Source organism: Phycodurus eques, chromosome 8, assembly GCF_024500275.1.
Source record: "Phycodurus eques isolate BA_2022a chromosome 8, UOR_Pequ_1.1, whole genome shotgun sequence".
In the NCBI taxonomy this organism is placed as follows: domain Eukaryota; kingdom Metazoa; phylum Chordata; class Actinopteri; order Syngnathiformes; family Syngnathidae; genus Phycodurus; species Phycodurus eques.
The window spans coordinates 1,039,690-1,065,370 of NC_084532.1; the positions used below are offsets into that span (position 1 = coordinate 1,039,690).

At 47.9% G+C, this 25,681-nt stretch overlaps 1 protein-coding gene across 1 annotated transcript in view; it reads left to right on the forward strand.

Annotated features, from left to right (window-relative positions):
- The window catches only part of kifap3a (kinesin-associated protein 3a), a 92,632-nt gene that overhangs the window by 53,982 nt on the left and 12,969 nt on the right, over positions 1-25,681 (forward strand). The window contains exons 13-17 of the mRNA XM_061683203.1: positions 10,380-10,492; positions 15,789-15,954; positions 19,514-19,639; positions 20,998-21,096; positions 21,204-21,289. Of these exons, the coding sequence (XP_061539187.1) occupies positions 10,380-10,492; positions 15,789-15,954; positions 19,514-19,639; positions 20,998-21,096; positions 21,204-21,289 (590 nt within the window). The remainder of the gene's footprint in view (positions 1-10,379; positions 10,493-15,788; positions 15,955-19,513; positions 19,640-20,997; positions 21,097-21,203; positions 21,290-25,681) is intronic.

Sequence of the window (25,681 nt, forward strand, 5' to 3'; positions counted from 1 at the left end):
GTCCGATGACTGAACCACAAAGTCGATCATCGAACTGCGGCCAAGGGTGTCCTGGTGCCAAGTGCACGTGTGGACACCCCTGTGCTTGAACATGGTGTTCGTTATGGACAAGCCGTGATGAGCACAGAAGTCCAATAACAGAACACCGCTTGGGTTCTGATTGGGGGGACCGTTCCTCCCAATCACGCTCTTCCAGGTCTCACTGTCATTGCCCACGTGAGCATTGAAGTCCCCGAGCAGAACGATGGAGTCCCCAGCGGGAGCCCTCTCCAGCACCCCCTCCAAGGACTTCAAAAAGGGTGGGAACTCTGAACTGCTGTTTGGTGCATAGGCACAAACTACAGTCAGGACCCGTCCCCTGAGCCGAAAGCGGAGGGAGGCTACCCTCTCGTCCACCGTGGTGAACCCCAATGTACAGGCGCCGAGCCGGGGAGCAATAAGTATACCCACACCTGCTCGGTGCCTCTCACCGTGGGCAACTCCAGAGTGGAAGAGAGTCCAACCCCTCTCGAGAGGACTGGTACCAGAGCGTGCGTGGAGGCGAGTCCGACTATATCTAGTCAGAACTTCTCGACCTCACACACCGGCTCGGGCTCCTTCCCTGCCAGAGAGGTGGCATTCCACGTCCCTAGAGCCAGCTTCTGTAGCCGGGGATCGGATCGCCAAGGTTCCCGCCTTTGGCCACCGCCCAGCTCACACTGCACCCGACCCCTACGGCCCCTCTCACAGGTGGTGAGCCCATGGGAAGGGGGACCGACGTTACCCTTTCGGGCTGTGCCCGGCTGGCCACCAGGTGCTTTCCTTCGAGCCCCACCTCCACGCCCGGCTCCAGAGGGGTGCCCCGGTGACCCGCGCCCAGGCAAGGGAAACCTGAGTCAATTTTTTCTTCGTCAAAAGGGGTCTTTGAGCCATGCTTTGTCTGGTCCCTCACCTAGGACCTGTTTGCCATGGGTGACCCAACCAGGGGCGCGAAGCCCCAGACAACGTAGCTCCTAGGATCATTGGGACAAACAAAACCCCTCCACCACGATAAGGTGACGGCTCAAGGAGGCGCATTTCCAGAGTTTCAAAAGTATTTGGACAAAGTGATATTGTACAATAATCTATAATATCCATCCATCCATTTTCTTCCGCTTATCCGAGGTTGTGGAGGCAGTAGCTTTAGCAGCGAGGCCCAGACTTCCCTCTCCCAAGCCACTAAAGCGATCTCTTCCAGGGGGAACCAGAGGCGTTCCCAGGCCAGTTGGGAGACATAGTCTGTTCGGCGTGTCGTGGGCCGTACTCGGGGTCTTCTCCCGGTGGGACATGTTCGGAACATCTCACCAGGGAGCCCCCCCAGGAGGCTTACTAATCAGATGCCTGAGCCACCGCATCTGGCTCCTCTCAATGTGGAGGAGCAGCAGCTCGACTCTGAGCCCCTCCCGGATAACCGAGCTTCTCACTCTATCTCTAAGGGAGAGCCCGGACACCCTGCGGAGGAAACTAATTTTGGCCGCTTGTATCCGGGATCTTGTTCTTTCGGTCAAGACCTACAGCTCGTGACCATAGGTGAGGGTAGGAACGTAGATCGACCGGTAAATTGAGAGCATCACCTCAGAATCATCTTTATTTGACAAGGATGTCCAAAAAACACACAAGGAATATATAATATAAAAATAAAATATTACATAATATATAATATGTCTCTGGTAGTAGCAAAATGATACAGAGTCCTCTCGCACTTAGAGCAGTTCGAATGACTAATATTGCAATAGTCCGGTGACCATTGTGCAAAGGGTGCCAAGACTTCAAGGAGTGTATGCGGTTTAAAGTGACGAGTAGTGCAAGAATCTCGGACAATGTTGGTTGTGCAAATGTTGCAGATACTCTTCAATCAGTGTGCAAATGCTACTCTGGCATGAGTGGCCAGTATTGGTCAACAACAGATATGCAAATAGTGCAGCATGGCGAGACAACTACAGTGAGTGCACGAGTAATACATAATTGGCCCCACAGAAATGTGACAACGAACTCAAGTCAAAAAATTGCCAGCATGTTGTTATGGAATTGGAGGTTAGGTGTTTAAGAAGTTGATCGCAAGAGGGAAGAAGCTGTTGGAATGTCTGCTAGTTCTAGTTTGCATTGATCGGTAGCGCCTACCTGAGGGAAGGAGCCGGAAGAGCTGGTGACCGGGATGCGGAGGGTCCGAGAGGATTTTGCACGCTCTTGTCTTAGTTCTGGAAGCGTGCAAGTCCTCAAGGGTGGGTAGGGGAGTACCGACAATCCTTTCAGCAGTTTTGATTGTCAATGCAGTCGGAGTTTGTCCCTTTTTGTAGCAGCACCAAACCAGACTGTGATGGAAGGACACAGGACTGATTCGATGACCGCTGTGTAGAACTACCTCAGCAGGTCCTGTGGCAGGCCGTGCTTTCTCAGAAGCCGCAGGAAGTACATCCTCTGCTGGGCCTTTTTGAGGACGGAGTTGATGTTGGTCGCCCACTTCAGGTCCTGAGAGACTGTAATTCCCAGTAACTTGAAGGTCTCGAGGGTTGACACAAGGCAGCTGGAAAACGTGAGGGGCAGCTGTGGCGAAGGATGCCTCCTGAAGTCAACGATCATCTCCAGAGTCTTGAGCGTATTCAGCTCCAAGTTATGTTGGCCGCAGCACTTCCTGTCGATATGCAGACAGTGATGACAGTGGTGTCATCTGCAAATTTCAGGAGTTTGACAGTCGGGTGCGCTGAGCTGCAGTCGTTCGTGTCAAGAGAGAAGAGCAGCGGAGAGAGGACACAAGCTTGGGGCGCCCCAGTACTGAGGCTGCGTGTGGATGAGGTGGCCTCCCCCAGCCTGACCTGCTGCGTCCTGCCTGTCAGAAAGCTGTAAATCCACTGGCAGATGGCAGGTGAGACGCTGAGCTGGAGAAGCTTGGATGAAAGGAGTTCAGGGATGATGGTGTTGAACGCTGAGCTGAAGTCCACGAACAGGATCCTAGGTGCTCTAGGATGAAGTGCAGTCACATGTTGACTGCATCATCCGCAGACCTGTTCACTCGCTAGGCAAACTGCAGGGGGTCCAGCAGGGGACCTGTGAAGCTCTTGAGGTGGTCCAGCATGAGACGTTCAAAGGACTTCATAACCACAGATGTCAAGGGGACAGGCCTGTAGTCATTTAGACCCGAGATTGCAGGTTTATTGGGGACTGGAATGATGGTGGAGCATTTGAAACAGGATGGTACTTTGCACAGTTCCAGAGATCTATTGAAGATCTGAGTGAAGACTGGCGCGAGCTGGTCCGCGCAGACTTTGAGGCAGGATGGGGACACATGGTCTGGGCCTGCTGCTTTGTTAATCTTTTGTTGTTTGAAGCTGCGTCTCACATCCTGTTCATGGATGGTTAACGCAGAAGTCAGAGGTGTGATTGTGGTCAGGGGTGCGGCCGGGTGGGTGTGGGGTGTGAAAGTGTCCTTTTCAAATCTGCAGGAGAAGGTATTCAAGTCATTGGCTAGTGTGCTATTGTTCTCAGCTTGGGGGGGATCGTCGCTTGTAATTGGTCAGCGATTGGAATGCATGCCAGACTGATTTAGAGTCGTTAGCGCAAAACTGTTTTTCCAACTTTGCTGCATAGTTCCTCTTTGCAATGTTAATTTCTTCTTCAGTCAGCTGGTTTCTAGCTCGATTATACAGGGCCCTGTCCCCGCTTCGATATGTGTCCTCCTGAGCTTGGCGAAGCTGCTTAGGTTTAGCAGTGAACCACGGCTTGTTGTTGTTGAAAGTGCCAAATGACTTTGTTGGTACACAAACCTCCTCACAGAAACTAAAATAGGATGTGACAGTGTCCATATATTCATCCAGGCTGCCAGCTGAATTTTCAAAGACACTCCAGTTTGTGCAGTCTAAACAGCTTTGAAGTTCCATCTTTGCTTCATTGGTCCACTTTTTCACTGTAGGCTTATTAAGCAGTGATCAGACGAGCCCAGTGCTGCACGAAGTTTGGCACGGTATGCGTTTTTAGCGTAGTATTGCATTGGTCCAAAATGTTATTTTCCCTGGTAGGACAGTCGATGTGCTGCTTGTATTTAGGTAGTTCGTGGTTAAGTTTAGCTTTGTTAAAGTCCCCGAGAATAATGAGGGGTGAGTCCGGGTTTTTTTTTTCAATTTCGTTGACTTGTTCGGCGATCGTTAGCAGTGCCACGTTCGTGTTAGCTTGAGGCGGGATGTACGCGCCAGCCTGAATGAATGATGCGAACTCACGCGGCGAGTAGAATGGCTTACAGTTCAAAAACAGCAACTCCAAAGGCGGGCTGCAGTGTCTGCTGAGCTCCGTGACCTCAGTACACCATTTTTCGTTACTATCGAAGCATATCCCACCGCCTTTTGTTTTCCCCGATAACTCCGTGATACGATCTGCTCGGTGAGGATGAAAACCCGGAAGCATGACGGCGCCATCGGGTACAGTCTCACAAAGCCAAGTCTCCGTAAAGCACATGGCGGTGGAACGTCCGAAGTCTTTACTGGACTTTAACAGAAGATGAAGCTCGTCGATTTTGTTGGGTAGGGAGCATACATTCGCGAGGTGGATCGACGGGAACGCCAATCTGTATCCTCTCTTGCGGAGTTTCACCTGGATGTCGGGTCGCTTCCCTCTGTGGCATTGCCTCCGCCTCCATGCACCGAAAACCGCGGACGCCGCTCCGGTAAGTAAATCGGGGAAAAAACTGAGCGGATTTGCGAAAGTTGGTGAAAGCAAGTCTACCCTTGTGTAAGTGAGTCGTGTAATGTCTCCAAAGACGCACGAAAAACACAAAAACAATACTCGAGAGCGCGTAACCGAGGCGACCACGCTGGTAGGCACCATCTTGTCGCATCTTGTCGGCTAAACTCCTTCACAACAATAGACCGATACCACGTCCACATCACTGTAGCTGATCCACCTGTCGATCTCCTGTTCCATTCTTCCCTCACTCGTGAACAAGACCCCAAGATACTTGCAAACCTCCACTTGGGGCAGGATCGCATCCCAGACCTGGAGAGGGCACGCCAGCCTTTTCCGACTGAGGACCATAGTTTCAGATTTGGAGGTGCTGTTTTTCATCCCAACCGCTTCTCACTCTGCTGCGAACCACTCCAGTGAGAGTTGGAGATCACGGCTTGATGAAACCATCAGAACCACATCATCCGCAAAAAGCAGAGACGCAATCCTGAGGCCACCAAACCGGACCCACTCAACGCCCCGAAATTCTGTCCATAAAAGTTATGAACAGAATCGGTGACAAAGAGCAATGCGTACCAAACTTTGACAATGGTCGGACAGGGACTGAACAGCCCGTATCAATGGGTTCGGTACGCCATACTCCCGAAACACCCCCCGCAGGACACCCAGAGTGACACGGTCGAACACCTTCTCCAAGTCCACAAAACACATGTAGACTGGTTGGGCGAACTCCCATGCACCCTTGAGGACCCTGCTGAGGGTGTAGACCTGGTCCACTGTTCCAAGGCCAGGACGAAAACCACACTGCTCCTCCTGAATCTGTGATTTGACTTCCCGACGGACCCTCCTCTCCAGCACCCCTGAATAGACTTCACCAGGGAGGCTGAGGAGTGTGATTCCTCCTGCAGTTGGAACACACCCCCGCCCCCCTTTTTAAAAAGGGGGACCACCACCCCATTCTGCCAATCTAGAGTTACTGTCCCTGATGTCTACGTGATGTTTCAGAGGCATGTCTACCAGGACAGCCCCACAACAGTCTTTAGAAACTCCGGGCGGATCTCATCCACCCCCGGGCTCTTGCCACCGAGGGATTTTTTAACCACGTCAACACCAGAGATAGGAGAGCCCGCCTCAGAGATCCCAGATTCTGCTTCCTCATGGGAAGGTGTGTCGGTGGAATTGATGAGGTCTTTGAAGTATTCTCCCCACCTACTCATAACGTCTCGAGTAGAGGTCAGCAGCGCCCCATCTCCACTATACACAGTGTTGATGGTGCACTGAGACGCCGGATGATGGACCAGAATTTCCTCAAAGCCATAAGAAAGTCGTTGTTCATGGCCTCACTGAACTCCTCCCACGCCCCAGTTTTTGACTCAGCGACCACCAAAGCTGCATTCTGCTTGGCTAACCTGTACCCATCAGCTGCCTCAGGATTTCCCGCAGGCCACAAACTCCTGATAGGACTCGGGATGGCATCCCTAACCGCTGCTGTTCCCCTACGGGTTCGGGGTTTGCCTCCACGACAAGCACTGACCACCGTACGGCCACAGCTCCGGTCGGCCGCCTCAGCAATGGAGGCGCGGAATATGGTCCACTCGGACTCATTGTCCCCCGCCTAATGCTGGAGGTGGGAGTTGAAACTCCTTTTGACAGGGGATTCTGCCAGACGTTGTCAGCAGACCCTCACAATACATTTGGGCCTGCCAGATCGGCATCTGGCATCTTCCCCCACCATCGGAGCCAACACACCACCAGGTGGTGATCAATTGACAACTCCGCCCCTCTCTTTACCCGAGTGTCCAAGACATGCGGCCGCAAATGCGATGACACGACCACAAAGTTGATAATCAAACTGCTGCCTAGGGTGTCCTGGTGCCCAGTGCACGTGTGGACACCCTTATGCTTGAACATGGTGTTCGTTATGGACAATCCGTGATGAGCACAGAAGTCCAGTAACAACACCGCTCGGGTTCTGAACAGGCGGCCCGTTCCTTCCAATCACACCCTTCCAGGTCTCACTGTCATTGCCCACGTGAGCCTTGAAGTCCCCCTATAGAATGATGGGGTTCCCAGTGGGAGCGCTCTCCAGCACCGCCTCCAAGGACTCCAAAAAGGGTGGGTACTCTGAACTGCTGTTTGGTGCATAGGCACAAACAACAGTCAGGACCCGTCCCCCAACCCAAAGGCGGAGGTGAAGCCCAACGTACAGGGGCCGAACCAGGGGGCAATATGTATACCCACACCTGCTCGCCGCCTCTCACCGTGGGCAACTTCAGATTGGAAGAGAGTCCAACCCCTCTCGAGAGGACTGGTACCAGAGCCCAAGTGTGTGGAGGCGAGGCCGACTATATCTATTCGGAACTTCTCAACCTCACACACCAACTCGGGCTCCCCTGTCAGAGAGATGACATTCCACGTCCTTAGAACTAGCTTCTGTAGCCGGGGATCAGATCGCCAAGGTCCCTGCTCTTGGCCACCGCCGAGCTCGCACTGCACCCCACCCCTATGGCCCCTCCCACAGGTGAAGAACCCATGGCTCCAGAAGGGGGCCCCGGTGACCCACGTCCGGGCAAGGGAAAACTGAGTCCAAAATTTGTCATCATCGTAAGCTGTTGGAAGAACGCCTTCTCCGATTGACTGACAAGTGTCAGTTAAATATATCCAACCATAACCTGGAAGGGGCCGAAATTCCAGAGAGGTTCTTCATGTCCCAAGTTAAAATGACCGTGACGTTTCAAACGGCATCACTTGCCCAAACATCTCCACTTAAAGAGCAGAAAAAATAACAATAACATTTGTGATACAAGCAGTGTAGGCAGTAGAATATGACCCATTCTACATAAGTCATCAATTGTTTTTTCCTGAATTTATTATGGAGCATTTTAGAGCCGTTTAAAGTGCTCATTCCATGTTTTTTTTTTTTCTCCATTCCACAAAGATGTCAGCCAAATGCTTTGTTTCTACTGAAAGGTGTTTCTGACATATTGGTTCCCTAATTTAAGTACATGAGCATCACTACAGTAGTAAAACCCATCTCTCAATATGATGCAGTACAGTTTTACGACAACACTGGGAGCTGCAAAAAGTAATGCCTCTTAACTGTCAATAAAAATTCATCATTATGATTTTTATTACGGCATTATTTGCTGTTTGTAGCTCTTTGAAATACAGGATATAAATATGTTGTGCAGATGATCATTGTTTTGGCCATATACCATGTCTATAAAACTGTGGTCCAAATTATTAGGCATGTCGTTTTTCCGCTGGTGTCCGGTTGAAACTTTGTCTCCAAAAGCATCACTTTTCAGAAAAACAAAATGACATGTTTGTTCAGCCATAAACATTGCTCTTCAGAATAGTAATTTGTAAAATTAAGAACAAAAAAAACAAAACACAACAGCAGACCCACGCAGGGACTGACCAATCGTATAGGTTTGTGGAAAAAATATGAAATTTACCAAATTTGAACATAGGAAGTTTTGGCCTGACATTTCCTTGACACAATGAGGAACTGTAATGGGACCTACCATCTCATTCACCATTAGCAGCACACGCAGCCTCAGCACTGTGGCGCCCCAAGGTTGTGTCCTCTCTTCTCTCTCTACACGAACGACTGCACCTCAGCGAACCCGACTGTCAAGCTCCTGAAGTTTGCAGATGACACCACTGTCATCGGCCTCATCAAGGACGGTGACGAGTCTGCATATCGACAGGAAGCGGAGCGGCTGGAGCTGTGGAGCGGCCGACACAACCTGGAGCAGAATACGCTCAAGACTGTAGAGATGATCGTGGACTTCAGGAGGCATCCTTCGCCACAGCTGCCCCTCATGCTGTCCAGCTGCCTTGTGTCAACCGTTGAGACCTTCAAGTTCCTGGGAATTACAGTCTCTCAGGACCTGAAGTGGGCGCTCAACATCAACTCCATCCTCAAAAAGGCCCAGCAGAGGATGTAATTCCTGCGGCTTCTGAGAAAGCACAGCCTGCCACAGGAGCTGCTGAGGCAGTTCTACACAGCGGTCATCGAATCAGTCCTGTGTCCTTCCATCACAGTCTGGTTTGGTGCTGCTACAAAAAAGGACAAACCCCGACTGCAACGGACAATCGAAGCTGCTGAAAGGATTGTCGGTACCCCCCTACCCACCCTTGAGGACTTGCACGCTGCCAGAACTAAGACAAGAGGGTGCAAAATCCTCTCGGGCCCTACGCATCCCGGTCACCAGCTCTTCCAGCTCCTTCCCTCAGGTAGACGCTACCGATCAATGCAAACTCGAACTAGTAGACATTCCAACAGCTTCTTCCCTCTTGCAATCAACTTCTTAAACAGCTAACCTACAATTCCATTACAACATGCTGGCAATTTTTTGTCTTGAGTTTGTTGTCCCATTTCTGTGGGGCCAATTATACATTACTCGTGCACTCACTGTAGTAGTCTCGTCACACTGCACTATTTGCAAATCTGTTGTTGACCAATACTGGCCACTCATGCCAGAGTAGCATCTGCTCCATTTGCACACTGACTGAGGAATATTTGCAACATTTGCACAATCAACATTGCCCCAGATTATCGCACTACTCGCTTGAAGTCTCGGCGCCCTTTGCACAATGGTCATTGCATCGGACTATCGCAATATTAGTCATTCGAACTGCTCTAAGTGCTAAAGGACTCTGAATCTTTTTGCACAATTGCCCAACATTTTTTTTTACCGGCATTACCAGATAACTAGCAACCCAATACTGCTCAGTGACTGATTTTTGTCAGTGTCTTTATGTCTCAAAAGTGTTCTCTGTCAATTGACTGACTGTTGTCGTACGAGAGCGGCTCCAACTACCGGAGACAAATTCCTTGTGTTTTTTGGACATACTTGGCCAATAAAGATGATTCTGACTATTCCAGACCTCAAAACATCAATCCGTCTCCTCCTTGTTGACAGTGTAAATTCTTTGGGACATGGTGGCCATCCACCAACTGTCCAGAAGTCTGTCCACCTGGACCATTCAAAGTAGTATGCCATTCATCAGTGAAGGTGTTCATGTCTTTCTGAGCATGCTGAAAATGTTTCGCTTTGTGAGCATTTTTAGGAGTGGCCAAAGTAAAGCTTAATGCATGACTGTAAGCCCTTGGGGGATCCTGCTTCAAGAAGGTTTTAGTACTCCAGAGACACCAGCAGCTTGAAATATCTCATCTATTCATCAAAGGCTTTTTAGCAGCTGCACTCTTAAGGCTGTTACACATCAAGCCAGTCGGCCAACTGATAGCAGACTGCCGCATCGCTGACAGTCGGCATGTCGGGCTGGTTAAAATGACACCAAAACTAGTCAGACTGACGTCAGACTACGACGTTACAATGTGTGGGAAGAAAAACCCCTCCAACAACAGCTGTCGTCAGTGTTCCTCTTGTCAAAAAAAAAGGTAACTGAGTTTTACAACCGCGGAATATCAAAACTACAAAACAAATCATATTGACTTCATTTTCAGTCTCACGACCACAGACTCAGGATGTTTGTTAGGAATTTGAGGCTGGTTTTATGTAAAAAATAAAAAATCTGTTTTATGGCACATATATTCTACATGCACAATACAAACAATCCCCAGTGAGATGCAATTTGGTCATCAACTCTTATGTTTCCACCTTCAATTCCTTATTTTTGCCTCTGTATAATGTAAAATAAAGCTGATTCTGATTCTGTAGGTAACGGTTTGAAGATGCTGATGAAACGGTCAATGAAACTGAAAGACGTTCTGGTGATGAAGATGATCAGGAATATTTCCCAGCACAATGGCCCTACCAAAAGCTTATTCTTGGTTAGTATTACAGAATAGGGCTGCAACCTGCCACTATTTTGGGAGAGTATTTAAATGATTGTTCAATGCTGTGTGTGTGTGTTTTTTTTTTTCTTTTTTTTTTTTTTTACTGTGCATCTGTGGTATACGTGTATAGATACAGCGGCTGAAATATGTATTTAACACGTCACCATTTTTTCTCACTAAATATTGTTCCAAAGGTGCTATTGACATGAAAATTTCACCAGAGGTTGGGAACAACCCAAGTAATCCAGACATACAAAGAAAGTAGAACAAATAAGACACAATTAAATTGTGTGTAATAATGTGAAATGACACAGGGAAAAAGTATTTAACACATGAAGCAAGGAGGTGCAAAAAGGCACGGAAAACCTAGTCAACACCTAAAATCTATCAATAAGCAATCCAGCCCCTTGTCATTGTATTCTGTTTTTATTTATGTTGAACACAACGTCCCAACTTCATTGGAATTGGGGTTGTAAAAGTCTATAGGATGAGAGTGTGAGTGAGAGGATACCCAAGCAATTTGCACATTCATGAGTGATTTGTCGCAAAAAGTGAGTAGCCCCACACCCAGCGAAAGTGTCCCAGGGGTGTGTGAATTGACACCGTTTCGCAAGCACAAAGACTGACAGAAGTGTCCTGTAATTGCTCTGCCTGCACCGTGGAGGCTGAGGACCCCACCCAATCAATCCAGGGACGGGATCGGGTCCAGGGGTCCACCCGAGAGCAGCCCGGTGGACGGGACATGTCCCACACCGAGGGACCCAGGACAGCCGCCGGCCCCACCCAGCGGATCTCTGCTAGATTCTTGAATCTTCTCTGTTTGATCACCCCCTGAAGCCCACGGCCATCTCTTTTGCTGTTGCATCTCTCCTGCCACATTTTGTTCTTCCATTGATATGCTTGGACACAGCACTCTGTGAACAGCAAGCCTCCTGAGCTTTGAACTTTTGTGGCTTTCCCATCCTATGGAGGGTATCAATGATGGTCTTCTGGACAGTTGTCAAGTCTACAGCCTTGCCTATATTGAACCCAACTGAGAAAATTGAAACAAACTGAAGCAATTCAATGACACCTGGGGAAACCTGTGCAGGAGCTTTGAGTTTAGGAGGTGATTAGTGTGTGACGCTCAGTTTGAAACATTTATGGCTGCAAATTATGGCTGATTTCTGCACAGTATTCAATTTTTTTAAATTCCAGATTTGTGGGTTTTATGAGCTGGAAGCCCAAATTATGTAAAAATAAATAAATAGTTTAAATTGTGGGCCCTGAATCTATAATCTATGAAAATGTAACTTTTTGATTGGAATTATGGAAATAAATAAACTTTTCCATCCATCCATTTTCTACCGCTTATCCGAGGTCGGGTCGAGGGGGCAGTAGCTTTAGCGGGGACGCCCAGACTTCCCTCTCCCCATCCACTTCGTCCAGCTCTTCCGGGGGGTTTCCGAGGCGTTCCCAGGCCAGCCGAAAGATGTAGTCTGGGTCGTCCGCGGGGTCTCCTCCCAGTGGGACGTGCCCGGAACACCTCACCAGGGAGGCGTCCAGGAGGCATCCGAATCAGATGCCCCAGCCACCTCATCTGGCTCCTCTTGATGTGGAGGAGCAGCAGCTCTCCTCTGAGATCATCCCGGATGACCGAGCTTCTCACCTTATCTCTAAGGGAGAGCCCGGACACCCTGCGGAGGAAACGCTTTTCGGCCGCTTGTATCCGGGATCTTGTTCTTTCGGTCACGACCCACAGCTCGTGACCATAGGTGAGGGTAGGAACGTAGATCGACCGGTAAATCGAGAGCTTCGCCTTCCTGCTTAGCTCCTTCTTTACCACAACAGATCGATACGAAGTCCGCATCACTGCAGACGCTGCACCGATCTGTCTGTCGATCTCCCGGTCCATTCTTCCCTCTCTCGTGAACAAGACCCCAAGATACTTGAACTCCTTCACTTGGGGTAGGATCTCATCCCCGAACAGGAGAGGGCACGCCACCATTTTCCGACTGAGAACCATGGTCTTAGATTTGGAGGTGCTGATTCTCATCCCAGCCGCTTCACACTCAGCTGCCAACAGCTCCAGTGAGAGTTGGAGGTCACGGCTTCATGAAGCCAACAGAACCACATCTGTGAAAAGCAGAGATGCAATACTGAGGCCACCAAACCAGACCCCCTGTACGCCTCAGCTGCGCCTAGAAATTCTGTCCATAAAAGTTCCGAACGGAATCGAAGTCCAACCCTCACAGGAAACAAGTCCAACTTACTGCCGGATATGCGGACCAAACTCTGACTCTGGTCGTACAGGGACCGAACAGCCCGTATCAGGGGGTTCGGTACCCCATACTCCCGAAAAACCCCCACAGGACCCCCCAAGGGACACGGTCAAACGCCTTCTCCAAGTCCACAAAACACATGTAGACCAGTTGGGCGAACTTCCATGCACCCTCGAGGACCCTGCCAAGAGCGTAGAGCTAGTCCACTGTTCCACGGCCAGGACGAAAACCACACTGCTCCTCCTGAAGCTGAGATTCAACTTCCCAACGGACCCTCCTCTCCAGCACTCCTGAATAGACGTTATCAGGGAGGCTGAGAAGTGTGATCCCCCTGTAATTGGAACACACCCTACGGTCCCCCTAGGGGGACCACCACGCCAGTCTGCCAATCCCCGATGTCCACGCGATGTTGCAGAGGCATGTTAACCAGGACAGCCCGACAACATCCCGAGCCTTGAGGAACTCCGGCCGAATCTCATCCACCCCCGGGGCCCTGCCACCGAGGAGCTTTTTAACCACCTCGGTGACCTCAACCCCAGAGATAAGAGAGCCCGCCTCAGAGAACCCAGAGACTGCTCCCTCATGGGAAGGCGTGTCGGTGCAATTAAGGAGGTCTTCGAAGTATTCTCCCCACCAGCTCACAACGTCCCGAGTCGAGGTCAGCAGCGCCCCATCCCCATTATACACAGTACTGACGGGGCACTGCTTCCCCCTCCTGAGACGCCAGATGGTGGACCAGAATTTCCGCAAAGCGTCCGGAAGTCTTTCTCCATGGCCTCACCGGACTCCTCCCATGCCCAAGTTTTTGCTTCAGCAACCACCAAAGCTACATTCCGCTTGGCCAGCCGGTACCCATCAGCCGGTACCCCACAGGCCAAAAAGGCCCGATAGGACTCCTTCTTCAGCTTGACGGCATCCCTCACCGTTGGTGTCCACCAACGGGTTCGGGGATTGCCGCCACGACAGGCATCGACAACCCTACGGCCACAGCGCCGGTCGGGCGCCTCAGCAATGGAGACGAGGAACATGGTCCACTCGGACTCGATGTCCCCCGCCTCCCCGGAACATGAGCAAAGTTCTGTTGGACAGTTCTGGGACAGGAGATTCCGCCAGACATTCCCAGAAGACCCTCACAATACATTTGGGCCTGCCACGTCGGACCGGCGTCTTCCTCCAACATCGGAGCCAACTCAACACCAGGTGGTGATCAGTTGACAGCTCCGCCTCTCTCTTCACCCAAGTGTCCAAGACATGCGGCCTCAAGTCTGATGACACGACCACAAAGTCGATCATCAAACTGCGACCTAGGGTGTCCTGGTGCCAAGTGCACGTGTGGACACCCTTATGCTTGATCATGGTGTTCGTTATGGACAATCCGTGATGAGCACAGAAGTCCAATAACAGAACACCGCTCGGGTTCTGATCGGGGGGGCCGTTCCTCCCAATCACGCCCTTCCAGGTCTCACTGTCATTGCCCACATGATCATTGAAGTCCCCCAGCAGAATGATGGCGTCCCCAGCGGGAGCGCTCTCCAGCACCCCCTCCAAGGACTCCAAAAAGGGTGGGTCCTCTGAATTGCTGTTTGGTGCATAGGCAAAAACAACAGTCAGGACCCGTCCCCCCACCCAAAGGCGGAGGGAGGCTATCCTCTCGTTCCCGCTGGGGTGAACCCCAACATACAGGCGCCAAGCCGGGGGGCAATAAGTATACCCAGACCTGCTCGGCGCCTCTCACCGTATGCAACTCCAGAGTGGAAGAGAGTCCAACCCCTCTCGAGAGGACTGGTACCAGAGCCCAAGCTGTGCGTGGAGGCGAGTCCGACTATACCTCGTTGGAACTTCTCGACCTCAGACATCAGCTCGGGCTCCTTCCCTGCCAGAGAGGTGACATTCCACGTTCCTAGAGGCAGCTTATGTAGCCGGGGATCGGATCGCCAAGGTCCCCGCCTTCGGCCACCGCCCAGCTCACACTGCAGCCGACCCCTATGGCCCCTACTACAGGTGGTGAGCCCATGGGAAAGGGGACCCACGTTACCCTTTCAGCCTGTGCCCGGCCGGGATCCATGGGTGCAGGCCACCAGGCACTCGCCTTCGAGCCCCACCTCCAGGCCTGGCTCCAGAGGGGGGCCCCGTTGACCCGCGTCCAGGCAAGGGAAAACCAAGTCCATCGTTTGTCGTCATCATAAGGGGTCTTTGAGCCGTGCTTTGTCTGGTCCCTCACCTAGGACCTGTTTGTCATGGGTGACATAAAGCCCCAGACAACTTAGTTCCTAGGATCATTGGGACACACAAACCCCTCCACCACGATAAGGTGACGGCTCAAGGAGGGGTTCTTTGCACCCCTCTGTCAGAAATCTTGTGAGGTGCACCTGTTCGAGGCAAATTTATGGAGGTATGATTGGCTTTCCACTTACGTAGTACGACCCCAACCGTGCTCACTGGAACGTTCAGAATCTAAGATATGCTGTAACCAATGCCATCATTATGTTTTGCAACAATTAGTTTGCGATGGTCTAGAGACAGCTCTCCGCTCTTACCCATCATGAGATGTGTCTTGACTCACACCTTGGCAGTGAGACCTTTTTGTGGGCCATAAATTAGGACTTAACCCTCTGATATTGATTGCACTGACAAGGATCTGGATTGGTGGTACAGATTATAGGTGTTGTCTTAGCTTTCCATGTCTTTTTGCACCTCCCTTTCTTCATTTGTTGAATACTTTTTCCCTGTGTCATTTCACATCATTAAACACAACTTAATTCCTGATCTTATTTGTTCTACTTTCTTTGTATGTATGGATTATTTGGGTTGTTCCCAACATCTGGTGAAAATGTAGTGTCAATAGCACCTTTGGAAATATATTTAATGAGAAAAATGGTGACGTGTTAAAAACTAATTTTAGCCGCTGTATGTAAATCTTGCTGCTGTGACAACTTGTTTTCCTTTACAGAATGAATAAAGCATCCTTTCCTCGATGCCAAGGTAATGAATAATTTGTTGATCGACAAACCTTTTCTGCTGAATGATAGGACCATGTTGGAGACTTGGCAGCTCAGATTAGCCTGGAAAACGATGAAGAATATGTGATTGAGTGTCTCGGAACACTTGCAAATCTGACCATTCCTGACCTGGACTGGGCACTGGTTCTTAAAGAGTACAACTTGGTGCCCTACCTGAAAGACAGACTTAAACCAGGTATGATTATGTTCCATTCTCACATTATAGACCGAGGGTTCTTAAAATTTTTGACCATTGAGCCCATTTTTACTTTACAAATGTACATACCCCAATTCCAGTGAATTGGGACGTTGCGTAAAATGGAAATAAAAGCAGAATACAATGATTTGCAAATCCTTTTCAACCTTTATTCCAGTGAATGTCCTACAAAGACAAGATATTCAATTTTCAAACTAGGGATGTCCCGATCAGAACACGTGACCGGAAATCTGGGTCGATCAAGTGATTTTCAGGTGATCGAGATCGGCTGAAAAATATGGGTTTTCTCAATTTTCTGACATTTGGAATCTTACATACAAAGTAACAATAATCCAAAGATACAAAGATCTTACAAATTGGAACAATAATAGCTTGGTTTTATATTACACAATGTAACTTTTCAGTGTGTGTGTGTGTGTGTGTGTGTGTGTGTGTGTGTGTGTGTGTGTGTGTGTGTGTGTGTGTGTGTGTGTGAGTGACACACACAGTCTGCCATATGCTGCACAGCACTTTGTGGGCAGTCATTATAGGCTATAAGGCTCCAATAGTGCCATTATTGCAAGAAATAAAATGAAACATTTGCATAAACTGTAATTCCGTCATGCCTGTGCTTTTGAAATCATTGAAATGCAAGTATTAGCCTAAAAAGAAAAAAAATACTGTGTTCACTGACACTGTGATCTCTTGGATCACTACCAACACACGCATGGTAACGTGCATATCATGAGCCACCTGTGGCAGCTCTGACGCACAAATGGCTACAGGGTTGTCCTTTTAACATCAGCTTTATTTTCGTCCAAATATGCACATTTCCTCCATATATGCACATAAGGCCTCTTTTTGCCACTGTACTTCAGCTCCCGTCATCTTGTTATTGAGCTGGAGTTTCATTCAAAGCTCACACCCCAAAAACTGCATTAAGTATGCCTTCGGAAACTGTTCAGAAACTATTCGGAAATATTTAACAATAGAATACAGAATTTAGTAAAAACTAATGTGGTGTGTCTGTGGACAAATAGATCGACACAATGACAACTTGTTTTATGAACAGTATAAACAATTATTCATGTCTACCCCACTGCGTTCTACTGCACTCGTGGCCATAGATAACATAGTTATTCAGAATTAGTGGACTGTAATTGTCAGTTCCAGTTGGTTGCATTTTTAAACCTGCGTTCTCGTGCACTCACGGCCGTAGATTTCATATGCAGTTATGTTTAAATAGTGTAGCGGACATGCCACGCAAAAGATGCCACGCGGCACCCCATCCTCGCACTACCGCCGCTCCCCGCCGAGGTAGACGAGAGACGGCTGGTGAGACGTAACGTCACACGCAGACTAAACGAATCAACGCCATAAACCATAAAAAACAAGACACAGACATTTGCTTTGCCATGCCGACGCTAAGTGAATCACGGTTGCCTGGCGCTTCAAAGCGAAGACCCAAGGATGACGAGTTCACCCCCGGACGCTAAGTTAATTAACTCCTCCCCAGTCAAAGGAGCGCACCAACAAAGGCACATCCACTCTGTTGAGTACCACCACTTGGGAGTTGGAACAGGCAACAGCGACACCCACGGACGACGGGACGACACTACAGACATGGGTTCATAAGACAGTCTGTGACTCGACTGGGAGTTAATATTTTTAGAACTTTACATGAACGCCACTAGTGACTGTATGGCTGAAAACGAATGTCTAACGTTGAATATGTTGTTAACTGAACCACATGGAACGTTCCACCCCACACCACAAATGTCACATGGAAAATAGTAATGTCCTCCACACCACACAACATTTGAAACATTCATTACAGGTTTGAAAGAGGATGTGCGTGGAACAATGCAGGGTGAGGAAATGGTCTCGTGATCATAAATCCAATAATTAATCTTTTATTCCACTGGTTCTAGACCACAAAATAATCCTAAAATGAAAAATGACACCAAAAAGCAGTGCAGCCCTCGGTGTCCGCGTAGGTGGTAGAAAAGGAGGGCGGGGGAGTAAACCCCCCCAGTAGAGAGGTTTTTGGGAGTTTTAGTGGAGAAGTCTTCCTTTGGTCTCACCCCGACCAACTCGCCTATGAGTGGGCCAGGCAGGACGCCGACCTCACCCGAGGTGGCAAGGACACATCGGATGATCCCTGGCTGTCGATCCTCCTGCAAGCGCTCCAAGCTACCCTGCTTGTAGGCCCGAGCTCAGTCCGAGGGAACGGAGTCGGACGCAACACGCCCGCTCCGAATGTCTGGCAATCAGAGACACCCGAGAGACGTCCTGGCTGGGAACACGTTGGCCTCCTGCTTTTCCTCTCCCTTTTCTTCCTCCCTTCCGTCAAATCCACCTTTTCCCAGTGCGGACTGGGCCGGCCGCACACTTGGGAGCCTGACTCGCCTGCCTCAAACGTTTTCCAGACACGTAAATCCAACATTGCGGTCTACTAAAAAGAACGGATTAGTGCATATTTGGGTTTAAATTAACGAGAACAGGAGTCCTCAGCTATATGCATTCACTAGACGCCCGTTCTGCTAATCTCATGTCACGAATCCCTTCCTTCGCCAATGTTCGTCTGTACCTTGTTTGTTTTGTGTTTGTCTGTGTTGTATCCTGTAGAAACCCGTTTTTATGATAACATTTTCTATAAAATTCACCACTTGTCTCATTGTTTTGTGTGACTGGGTACGGAACGAAACCTCTGGAAAGTCAAGAACTCTAAAGTTTCTAAAGTGTAGCCACCTTCCGATAAGAGACTGATTAAAAAGGTTTGTCGTCATTTCGCCTCAAGTTAAACTTGTAAAAATATGACGTGGTGCGCCTCATATAGATCACGTATCTTGATTTATAACGCTGTAATTTAAAATTACGATAACCCCGGAAGTGACACTGGCGCCGCGTCCAACTCATCGTTTCCTTCTAAATTAAGCACAATTCTTATTTCATCCATAATCGCTACAATAGGTTTATGCGCGTGGCTGCTGGATTTAATCTCAATCTGGTTTAGGTTACTTCCTTATCACGTTGTTCTGATTGGTTCTCATCAACTTCTCCTGCCTCTTGAAACAAAATTATTTCTGATTGAATCTCATGGATGGCAGGCATTTGCATCTCGTTTTTTATTCATTGACAAAAATGTCAATACATTTCATCGTCTTAGTCCCCGGAAAAATTTTTTATATCATCGTCTCGTCTTTGTCAGAATAAAAAGGTCATTGACCATGACAAAAATCTTCCAACAAAATCAGCAATGCGGCCCAGATCTTAAGGTTAAGAATCACTGCCATTAAGCATACTGTACTTATCCATCTTATGCCTATAGAATGTTTTCTACACCAAAGCACCTTGTTGTACTATTACAACTTGTACAACAGTGTGCTAAAACTGCTATGAGAACCCTTGGGTCCTTTTACAATTTAAAATAAATAAATGACGATATATGAAACAGAACCAAGCTTTTAGTAGAAATGGGACTACTGACCCACTTTATTTTCCTGAAGGCTCAAATGTACCATCAGACTAAGTCTATGATTTTACCTTTTGTTGTCAGGTGCTGCTGAAGATGATTTAATTCTAGAGGTGGTCATCTTGATTGGCACGGTGTCCATGGATGACTCTTGTGCAGCCATGCTTGCCAAGTCTGGCATCATTCCTGCTCTCATTGAACTGCTCAACGGTGAGAACCCTTACTAATTATTAATGCTTCTTCAGCTTTCAGTTAAGAAAACATTAAAAGCTGGAAAAACAGGATTTCAGCATTGAAATTCAATCAGCCAAGATTTTTTTTCTTAAAGGCAACTGTGGCTCAGTAGGCAGAGCGGGTCGTCCAGTGATTGAAGGTTAGCTGGTTCGAATCCCGGCTCCGACTATCTGTATGTTGAAGTGTCCTCAGGGAAGACTCTGAAACATAATTTGCTCCCAGTGGGCCTGGCAGCACCTTGCATGGCAGCAGTCGCCCATTGAATGGATGAATGTGAGGCTTTGTAAAGCGCTTTGGGCACTGTGATAGTGTAGCTCAAGCGCAATGTCAGTGCAGTCCATTTACCAAGGGGACATAGTATGGAAACTTGACTTTTTCATTGCTTGTGTACAAATAGTTGTCTCTGCCTCCTAACCCTAACCTATCAAGGGTGGGGAAAAAAGTAAATTTTTAATCTGGCTCCTGAAAATGTGGCGGTGAGCGAGCTATTCTGAATTTCTTCCCCACTTTTATAAAGGGTGCTAATTAATAGGGATGTCGGGATCCGATCTTTGAGATCGGATTTCGGTCCAATGTCAGGAAAAAAATTCATATCGGATTGGATTGGACTGGATCTAAAATCTCAGATTTGACCACTCTTTTACAAGCAGTCCATCCTATGCCCCGCTCCACCACTTCTATCCAGCAGTGCCCGGAGGGCATGCAGAGCCCACGTGATCGCAACAACAGGTTGCTATATCTACTGTCTATTGTGCATAGAGCGCAGCGCAAGAGACCGGCATGGCGGCAGTGTTTACGATGAAGAATGTGAAACACAAGTCTCTGGAGTTTGGAACGTGCTTTTTTTGGTGCAGTAAACTTCTTTTGTCAAGCTGTTTGCTTTTGGCAACAGATTTGGAACTAGGAAGCACACTAATTCTTATGATGAGTATTTTACGTCAACAATGTCATCATGACCAAGCACCTTGGTGTGGTAAGTTTGGATAAAATGTGAAACTCTCAAAGATTTTCAATCTTTTTTTCTATTTATTTACAATATCTTTGTACTGTACTGGGTGTTTTAGGCCACGAAAAACCTACAATCCAATAATTTTGTACTGTACAGTAATATGGGTGCATATGCCCTAAAAAAAAAAAAGCGAGCTTTAATGTAACGGACATTCGACTATATTGGACCCCGGCCCCTATTAGTACGTTACATCGAGGTTCCACTGTATGCTGATATTTCAAGCACCAACCACTACCTTATATTAACCGTTCCTTGTTGGTTCTCCCAACGTTGCATCATAAACAGTTGCTGCCATTTACAACCATGCATCTTTTTTCTGCCGCAGCCCAACAGGTGGATGATGAATTTGTCTGTCAAATTGTCTATGTTTTCTATCAAATGGTCTTCCACAAAGCTACCAGAGACGTTATCATCAACGACACACGTATCCTTTTGCTCATTAGAAAATGCTCTGCTGATATTTGTTTCCAATTAGATGCATAGATTTCCTGCGAGCTTCAAATAGTTTTTCCTTGAGTCTTGACTTTTAAGAAGCCCCAACATACCTCATCGACCTGATGCATGATAACAATGCAGAGATCCGTAAAGTTTGTGACAACACACTGGATATCATTGCTGTGAGTATTTATATTTTTCTAGTGTTGTTGTTTTATTTTTGTTTCCTATGAGGTGACATTTCCACGACAAACTAGTATTTAAAATACTTTATATGTTCTTAAGCCCTCCCCTTGTCTTCTGCCTTCATAAGTTTTTTTTTGTCAAGTTTAATTTGCACTGTCAGAACCACAGCAGGGCATATTTAAGTAGTGAGTGATAAAGTGAAACGGTTGCTGCAAAATGGATATAAAAAGTCTTCTTGGGAGGGGGGGGGGGGTGAAGGTTTTAAACTGTTGTAATTCCTACACAGTTCACGTGATTTGCATGGAAAGGTCCTCAAATTATAACTCAGTCTGCAGTTAAAGCACATCGTTTCATTTCAAATCCATTGTGGTGGTGTTTAGAGCCAAAAAGGTGAGACTTGTGTCAATTTCCCAATATTTATGGACAAGACTGTGTACTATGAGTCATTCCTCACATGGATCCAATATTCTTACTAATTATTGACTAATTCAAAGTGTTTTTATTTTGTTTCCTGAAAAATTATGGTTTTGGAGATGTAGGATTCCGCGTCAGCGATATGTCTACTGTTTGTATAGATAACTTTCGATCACGTGATCTGTTTTTGTTTGTTCGTCATTGCGGAGGTCCAGATCAGGAGAATAAGTTACTGTAATACTAAGCATGTAGAGAACCCAGGAATTACTTTCGGCAGAACGTTTTAAGGAGGCAAAGGAGTAAATAACAAAAATACTTTTGACAATTTCATATGAAAGAGGACCAGCAGGTGGCAACGCTACGTCATAACTCTGCAGTACAGGCACGGCAACTTAACACAACATGGCAATTGACACCCCTCTGCCATCGCAAATCCACCACTACCAGTTTTTACTGCCAGGAGCGTACCATCCCACCACGGGATCAGGAAACTCGCTGAGAGGTGCCTGCAGGAGAATGTAACGGCCCATAGGCTCCCACCCCGGTAAGGTGTATTTAATAAACATAGGTGACACGACATGCATAGAATTTCTTTTAACAGGTTAAAACAGAGTACTTAAACTCTCCCGGAGTTCAAGACCCTGCCCGAGGGTCTGAGCTGTGGCACTGGTCTGGCCACATGACTGATTGGTGGGGGAAACCAAACAATAAGGCACTTTCACAGGCAACAGGAGGTCCTCTACACTGGGCTGAAGAGCACAATGGAGAGAGGTTTTATTTTTCCCCACTGTAGCGGACATGCTCCCGCAATTGGAGGTGCCACAGGGACTCCCAACCACTTGATAACCCCATTCCTCCATGCTGCCCTGCTGTGAGATGGCCACTAGGAGAATGCCTGGTGTACGTCAAGTGGACCTTAACCTAATTAGCAGCTTCCCATCAAATCTTGATTCCTGGCTCCTTCCCCGACCAAAAGGTTGAGGGACCCTCCCTCCAAGAAGACTATTTGGTTAATATTCAAACATGCATGTAAGGCGCCACCCACTGGCGTTGAGAGGCACTGCAAGCCCAAACTTGTTAACTGAAGATAAAATGTCAGTTTTGATATCTTACGAATTCTGTAGAAATATTCCAAATGTATGCCTTGGTGTCTGTGTCACTATTGTCAGTTTTACAGGTCCTCTGCAAGATTTTGAGAACTGTTCCTCGTGATTCGAAATCCAACAGTATGAAATGTTGTATTGAACGATAAGCAACCGATCTGCCACGACCAAAGTTTAAACAATTATTCTATGCGTGAGAGTACAAGTCAGAGATTGTCCTTTTTTGTGGCAGTGCCAAACCGGACTTCGATCTGAATCAGAATCATCTTTATTTGCCAAGTATGTCAAAAACACACAAGGAATTTGTCTTGGGAAGTTGAAGCCACACAGAGAATACTTTTGAGACATAAAGACATAAAAACACAGTCACTGAGCAATAAAAGGTTACCAGTAATGTGTGGTAATGCCGGTACAGTCCTCTAGCATTTAGAGCAGTTTGAAATGACGAGAACAATAGTCCGGTGCAATGACCATTGTGCAAAGGGCGCAGAGACTTCAAGAAATTGATGCAGTTTAAAGTGACTATTAGTGCGACCCCTGGGTCTGTTCCCTGTTTTGACAAAAAATAATTTTGAGACATAAAAACACACTACGAAGAGTCACTTAGCCTCTGGCAATTAAATGACAAGAGGGAAGAAGCTTTTGGAATGTCTGCTTGTTTTAGTTTGCATTGTTCGGTAGCGCCTACCTGTGGGAAGGAGCTGGAAGAGGTGGTGACCAGGATGTAGAGGGTCCAAGAGGATTTTGCATGCTCTTGTCTTATTTCTGGCAGAGTGCAAGTCTTCAAGGGTGGGTAGGGGGGTACCGACAATATTTTCAGCAGTCTTGATTCTCAATTACAGTCGCCGTTTGTCCTTTTTTGTAGCAACACCAAACCCGACTTTGATGGAAAAACACAGGACTGATTCGATGACTGCTGTGTAGAACTGCCTCAACAGCTCCTGTGGCAGGCTGTGCTTCCTCAGAAGCCGAATGAAGTTAATCCACTGCTGGGCCTTTTTGAGGATGGAGTTGATGTTGATCTCCCACTCCCTGAGAAACTCTAATTCCCAGGAAGTTGAAGGTCTCAACGGTTGACACAGGACAGTTGGACAGCATGAGGGGCAGCTGTGGTGAAGGATGCATCCTGAAGTCCACGATCATCTCTACAGTCTTGAATGTGTTCAGCTCCAGGTTGTGTCGGCCCCACCACAGCTCCAGCCGCTCCACTTCCTGTCGATACGCAAACTCATCCTCTCTGATGAGGCCGATGACTGTGGTGTTGTCTGCAAACTTCAGTAGTTTGACAGCCGGCTGCGTTGAGGTGCAGTCGTTCGTGAAGAGAGAAGAGCAAGCAGCGGAGAGAGGACACAACCTTGGGGCGCCCCAGTTCTGGTGGTGCGTGTAGATTAGGTGGTGTCCCCCAGCCTCAGCGACTGTGTCCTGCCCGTCAGGAAGCTGTAAATCCACTGGCAGATAGCAGTCGAGACGCTGAGCTGGAGAAGCTTGGAGGAGAGGAGTTCGGGGATGATGGTGTTGAACGCAGAGCTGAAGTCCACAAACAGGATCCTTGCGTAGGTCCCTGGACTGTCTAGGTGTTCTAGGATGAAGTGCAGTCCCATGTTAACTGCATCATCCCGCAGACCTGCTTGCTCGGCAGGCAAACTGCAGGTCCAGCAGGGGACCCTGTGGCGCTCTTGAGGTGGTCCAGCAAGAGGCGTTCATGACCACAGATGTCAGGGCAACAGGCCTGTAGTCATTAAGACCCAAGTTTGCTGGTTTCTTGGGGACTGGGATGATGGTGGAGCATTTTAAACAGGATGGTACTTCGCTCAGTTCCAGAGATCTATTGAAGATCTGAGTGAAGACTGGAGCAAGCTGGTCCGCGCAGACTTTGAGGCACTTTAATTTTGTTATTTGAATATGCGTCTCACATGCTGCTCGTGGAGGGTCAATTCAGAAGTCAGAGGTGTGATGGTGGTCGATAGTGTGGCTGGATGGGTGTGGGGTGTGAAAGTGTCCTGCAGTAAATCAGTAAATCTGCAGTAGAAGGTGTTCAAGTCGTCGGCTAGTCTTTTATTGTTCTCAGCTTGGGGGGTTGGTCGCTTATAATCGGTTAGCGATTGTAATGCATGGCAGACTGATTTCGAGTTGTTAGCGGTAAACTGCCTTTCTAACTTTACTGCATAATTTCTCTTTGCGATGTTAATTTTTTTAGTCAGCTGGTTTCTGACGTGATTATACAGGGCCCTATCACCACTTCAGTATGCATCCTCTTTACCCTGGCGAAGTAACATAAGTTTGGCAGTGAACCACGGCTTGTTATTGAACGTGCGAAATGACTTTGTTGGTACACACACCTCTTCACAGAAACTGATATAGGATGTGACAGTGTCCGTATCTTCATCCAGGCTGCCAGCTGAATTTTCAAAGACACTCCAGTCAGTGCAGTCTAAACAGCTTGGAAGCTTTGCTTCATTGGTCCACTTTTTCACTGTAGGCTTCGTGCATTTAGGTTTTTTTCCTGTATCTTGGTATTAAGTGGATTAAGCAGTGATCAGACGAGCCCAGTGCTGCATGAGGTTTGGCATGGTATGTGTTATTTTGTGTAGTATAGCAGTGGTCTAAAATATTATTTTCCCTGGTAGGACAGTCGATGTGCTGCTTGTATTTAGGGAGTTCGTGGTTGAGTTTAGCTTTGTTAAAGTCCCTGAGAATAATGAGGGCTGAGTCTGGGTGTTTGTTTTTTTTTTCAATTTTGTTTACTTGTTCGGCGAGCATTAGCAGTGGGGCATTCATGTGAACTTGAGGAGGGATGTAAACACCGGCGAGAATGAGTTAGAATGGCTTACAGTTCAATAACAGAGACTCCAAATCTGGGCTGCAGTGTGT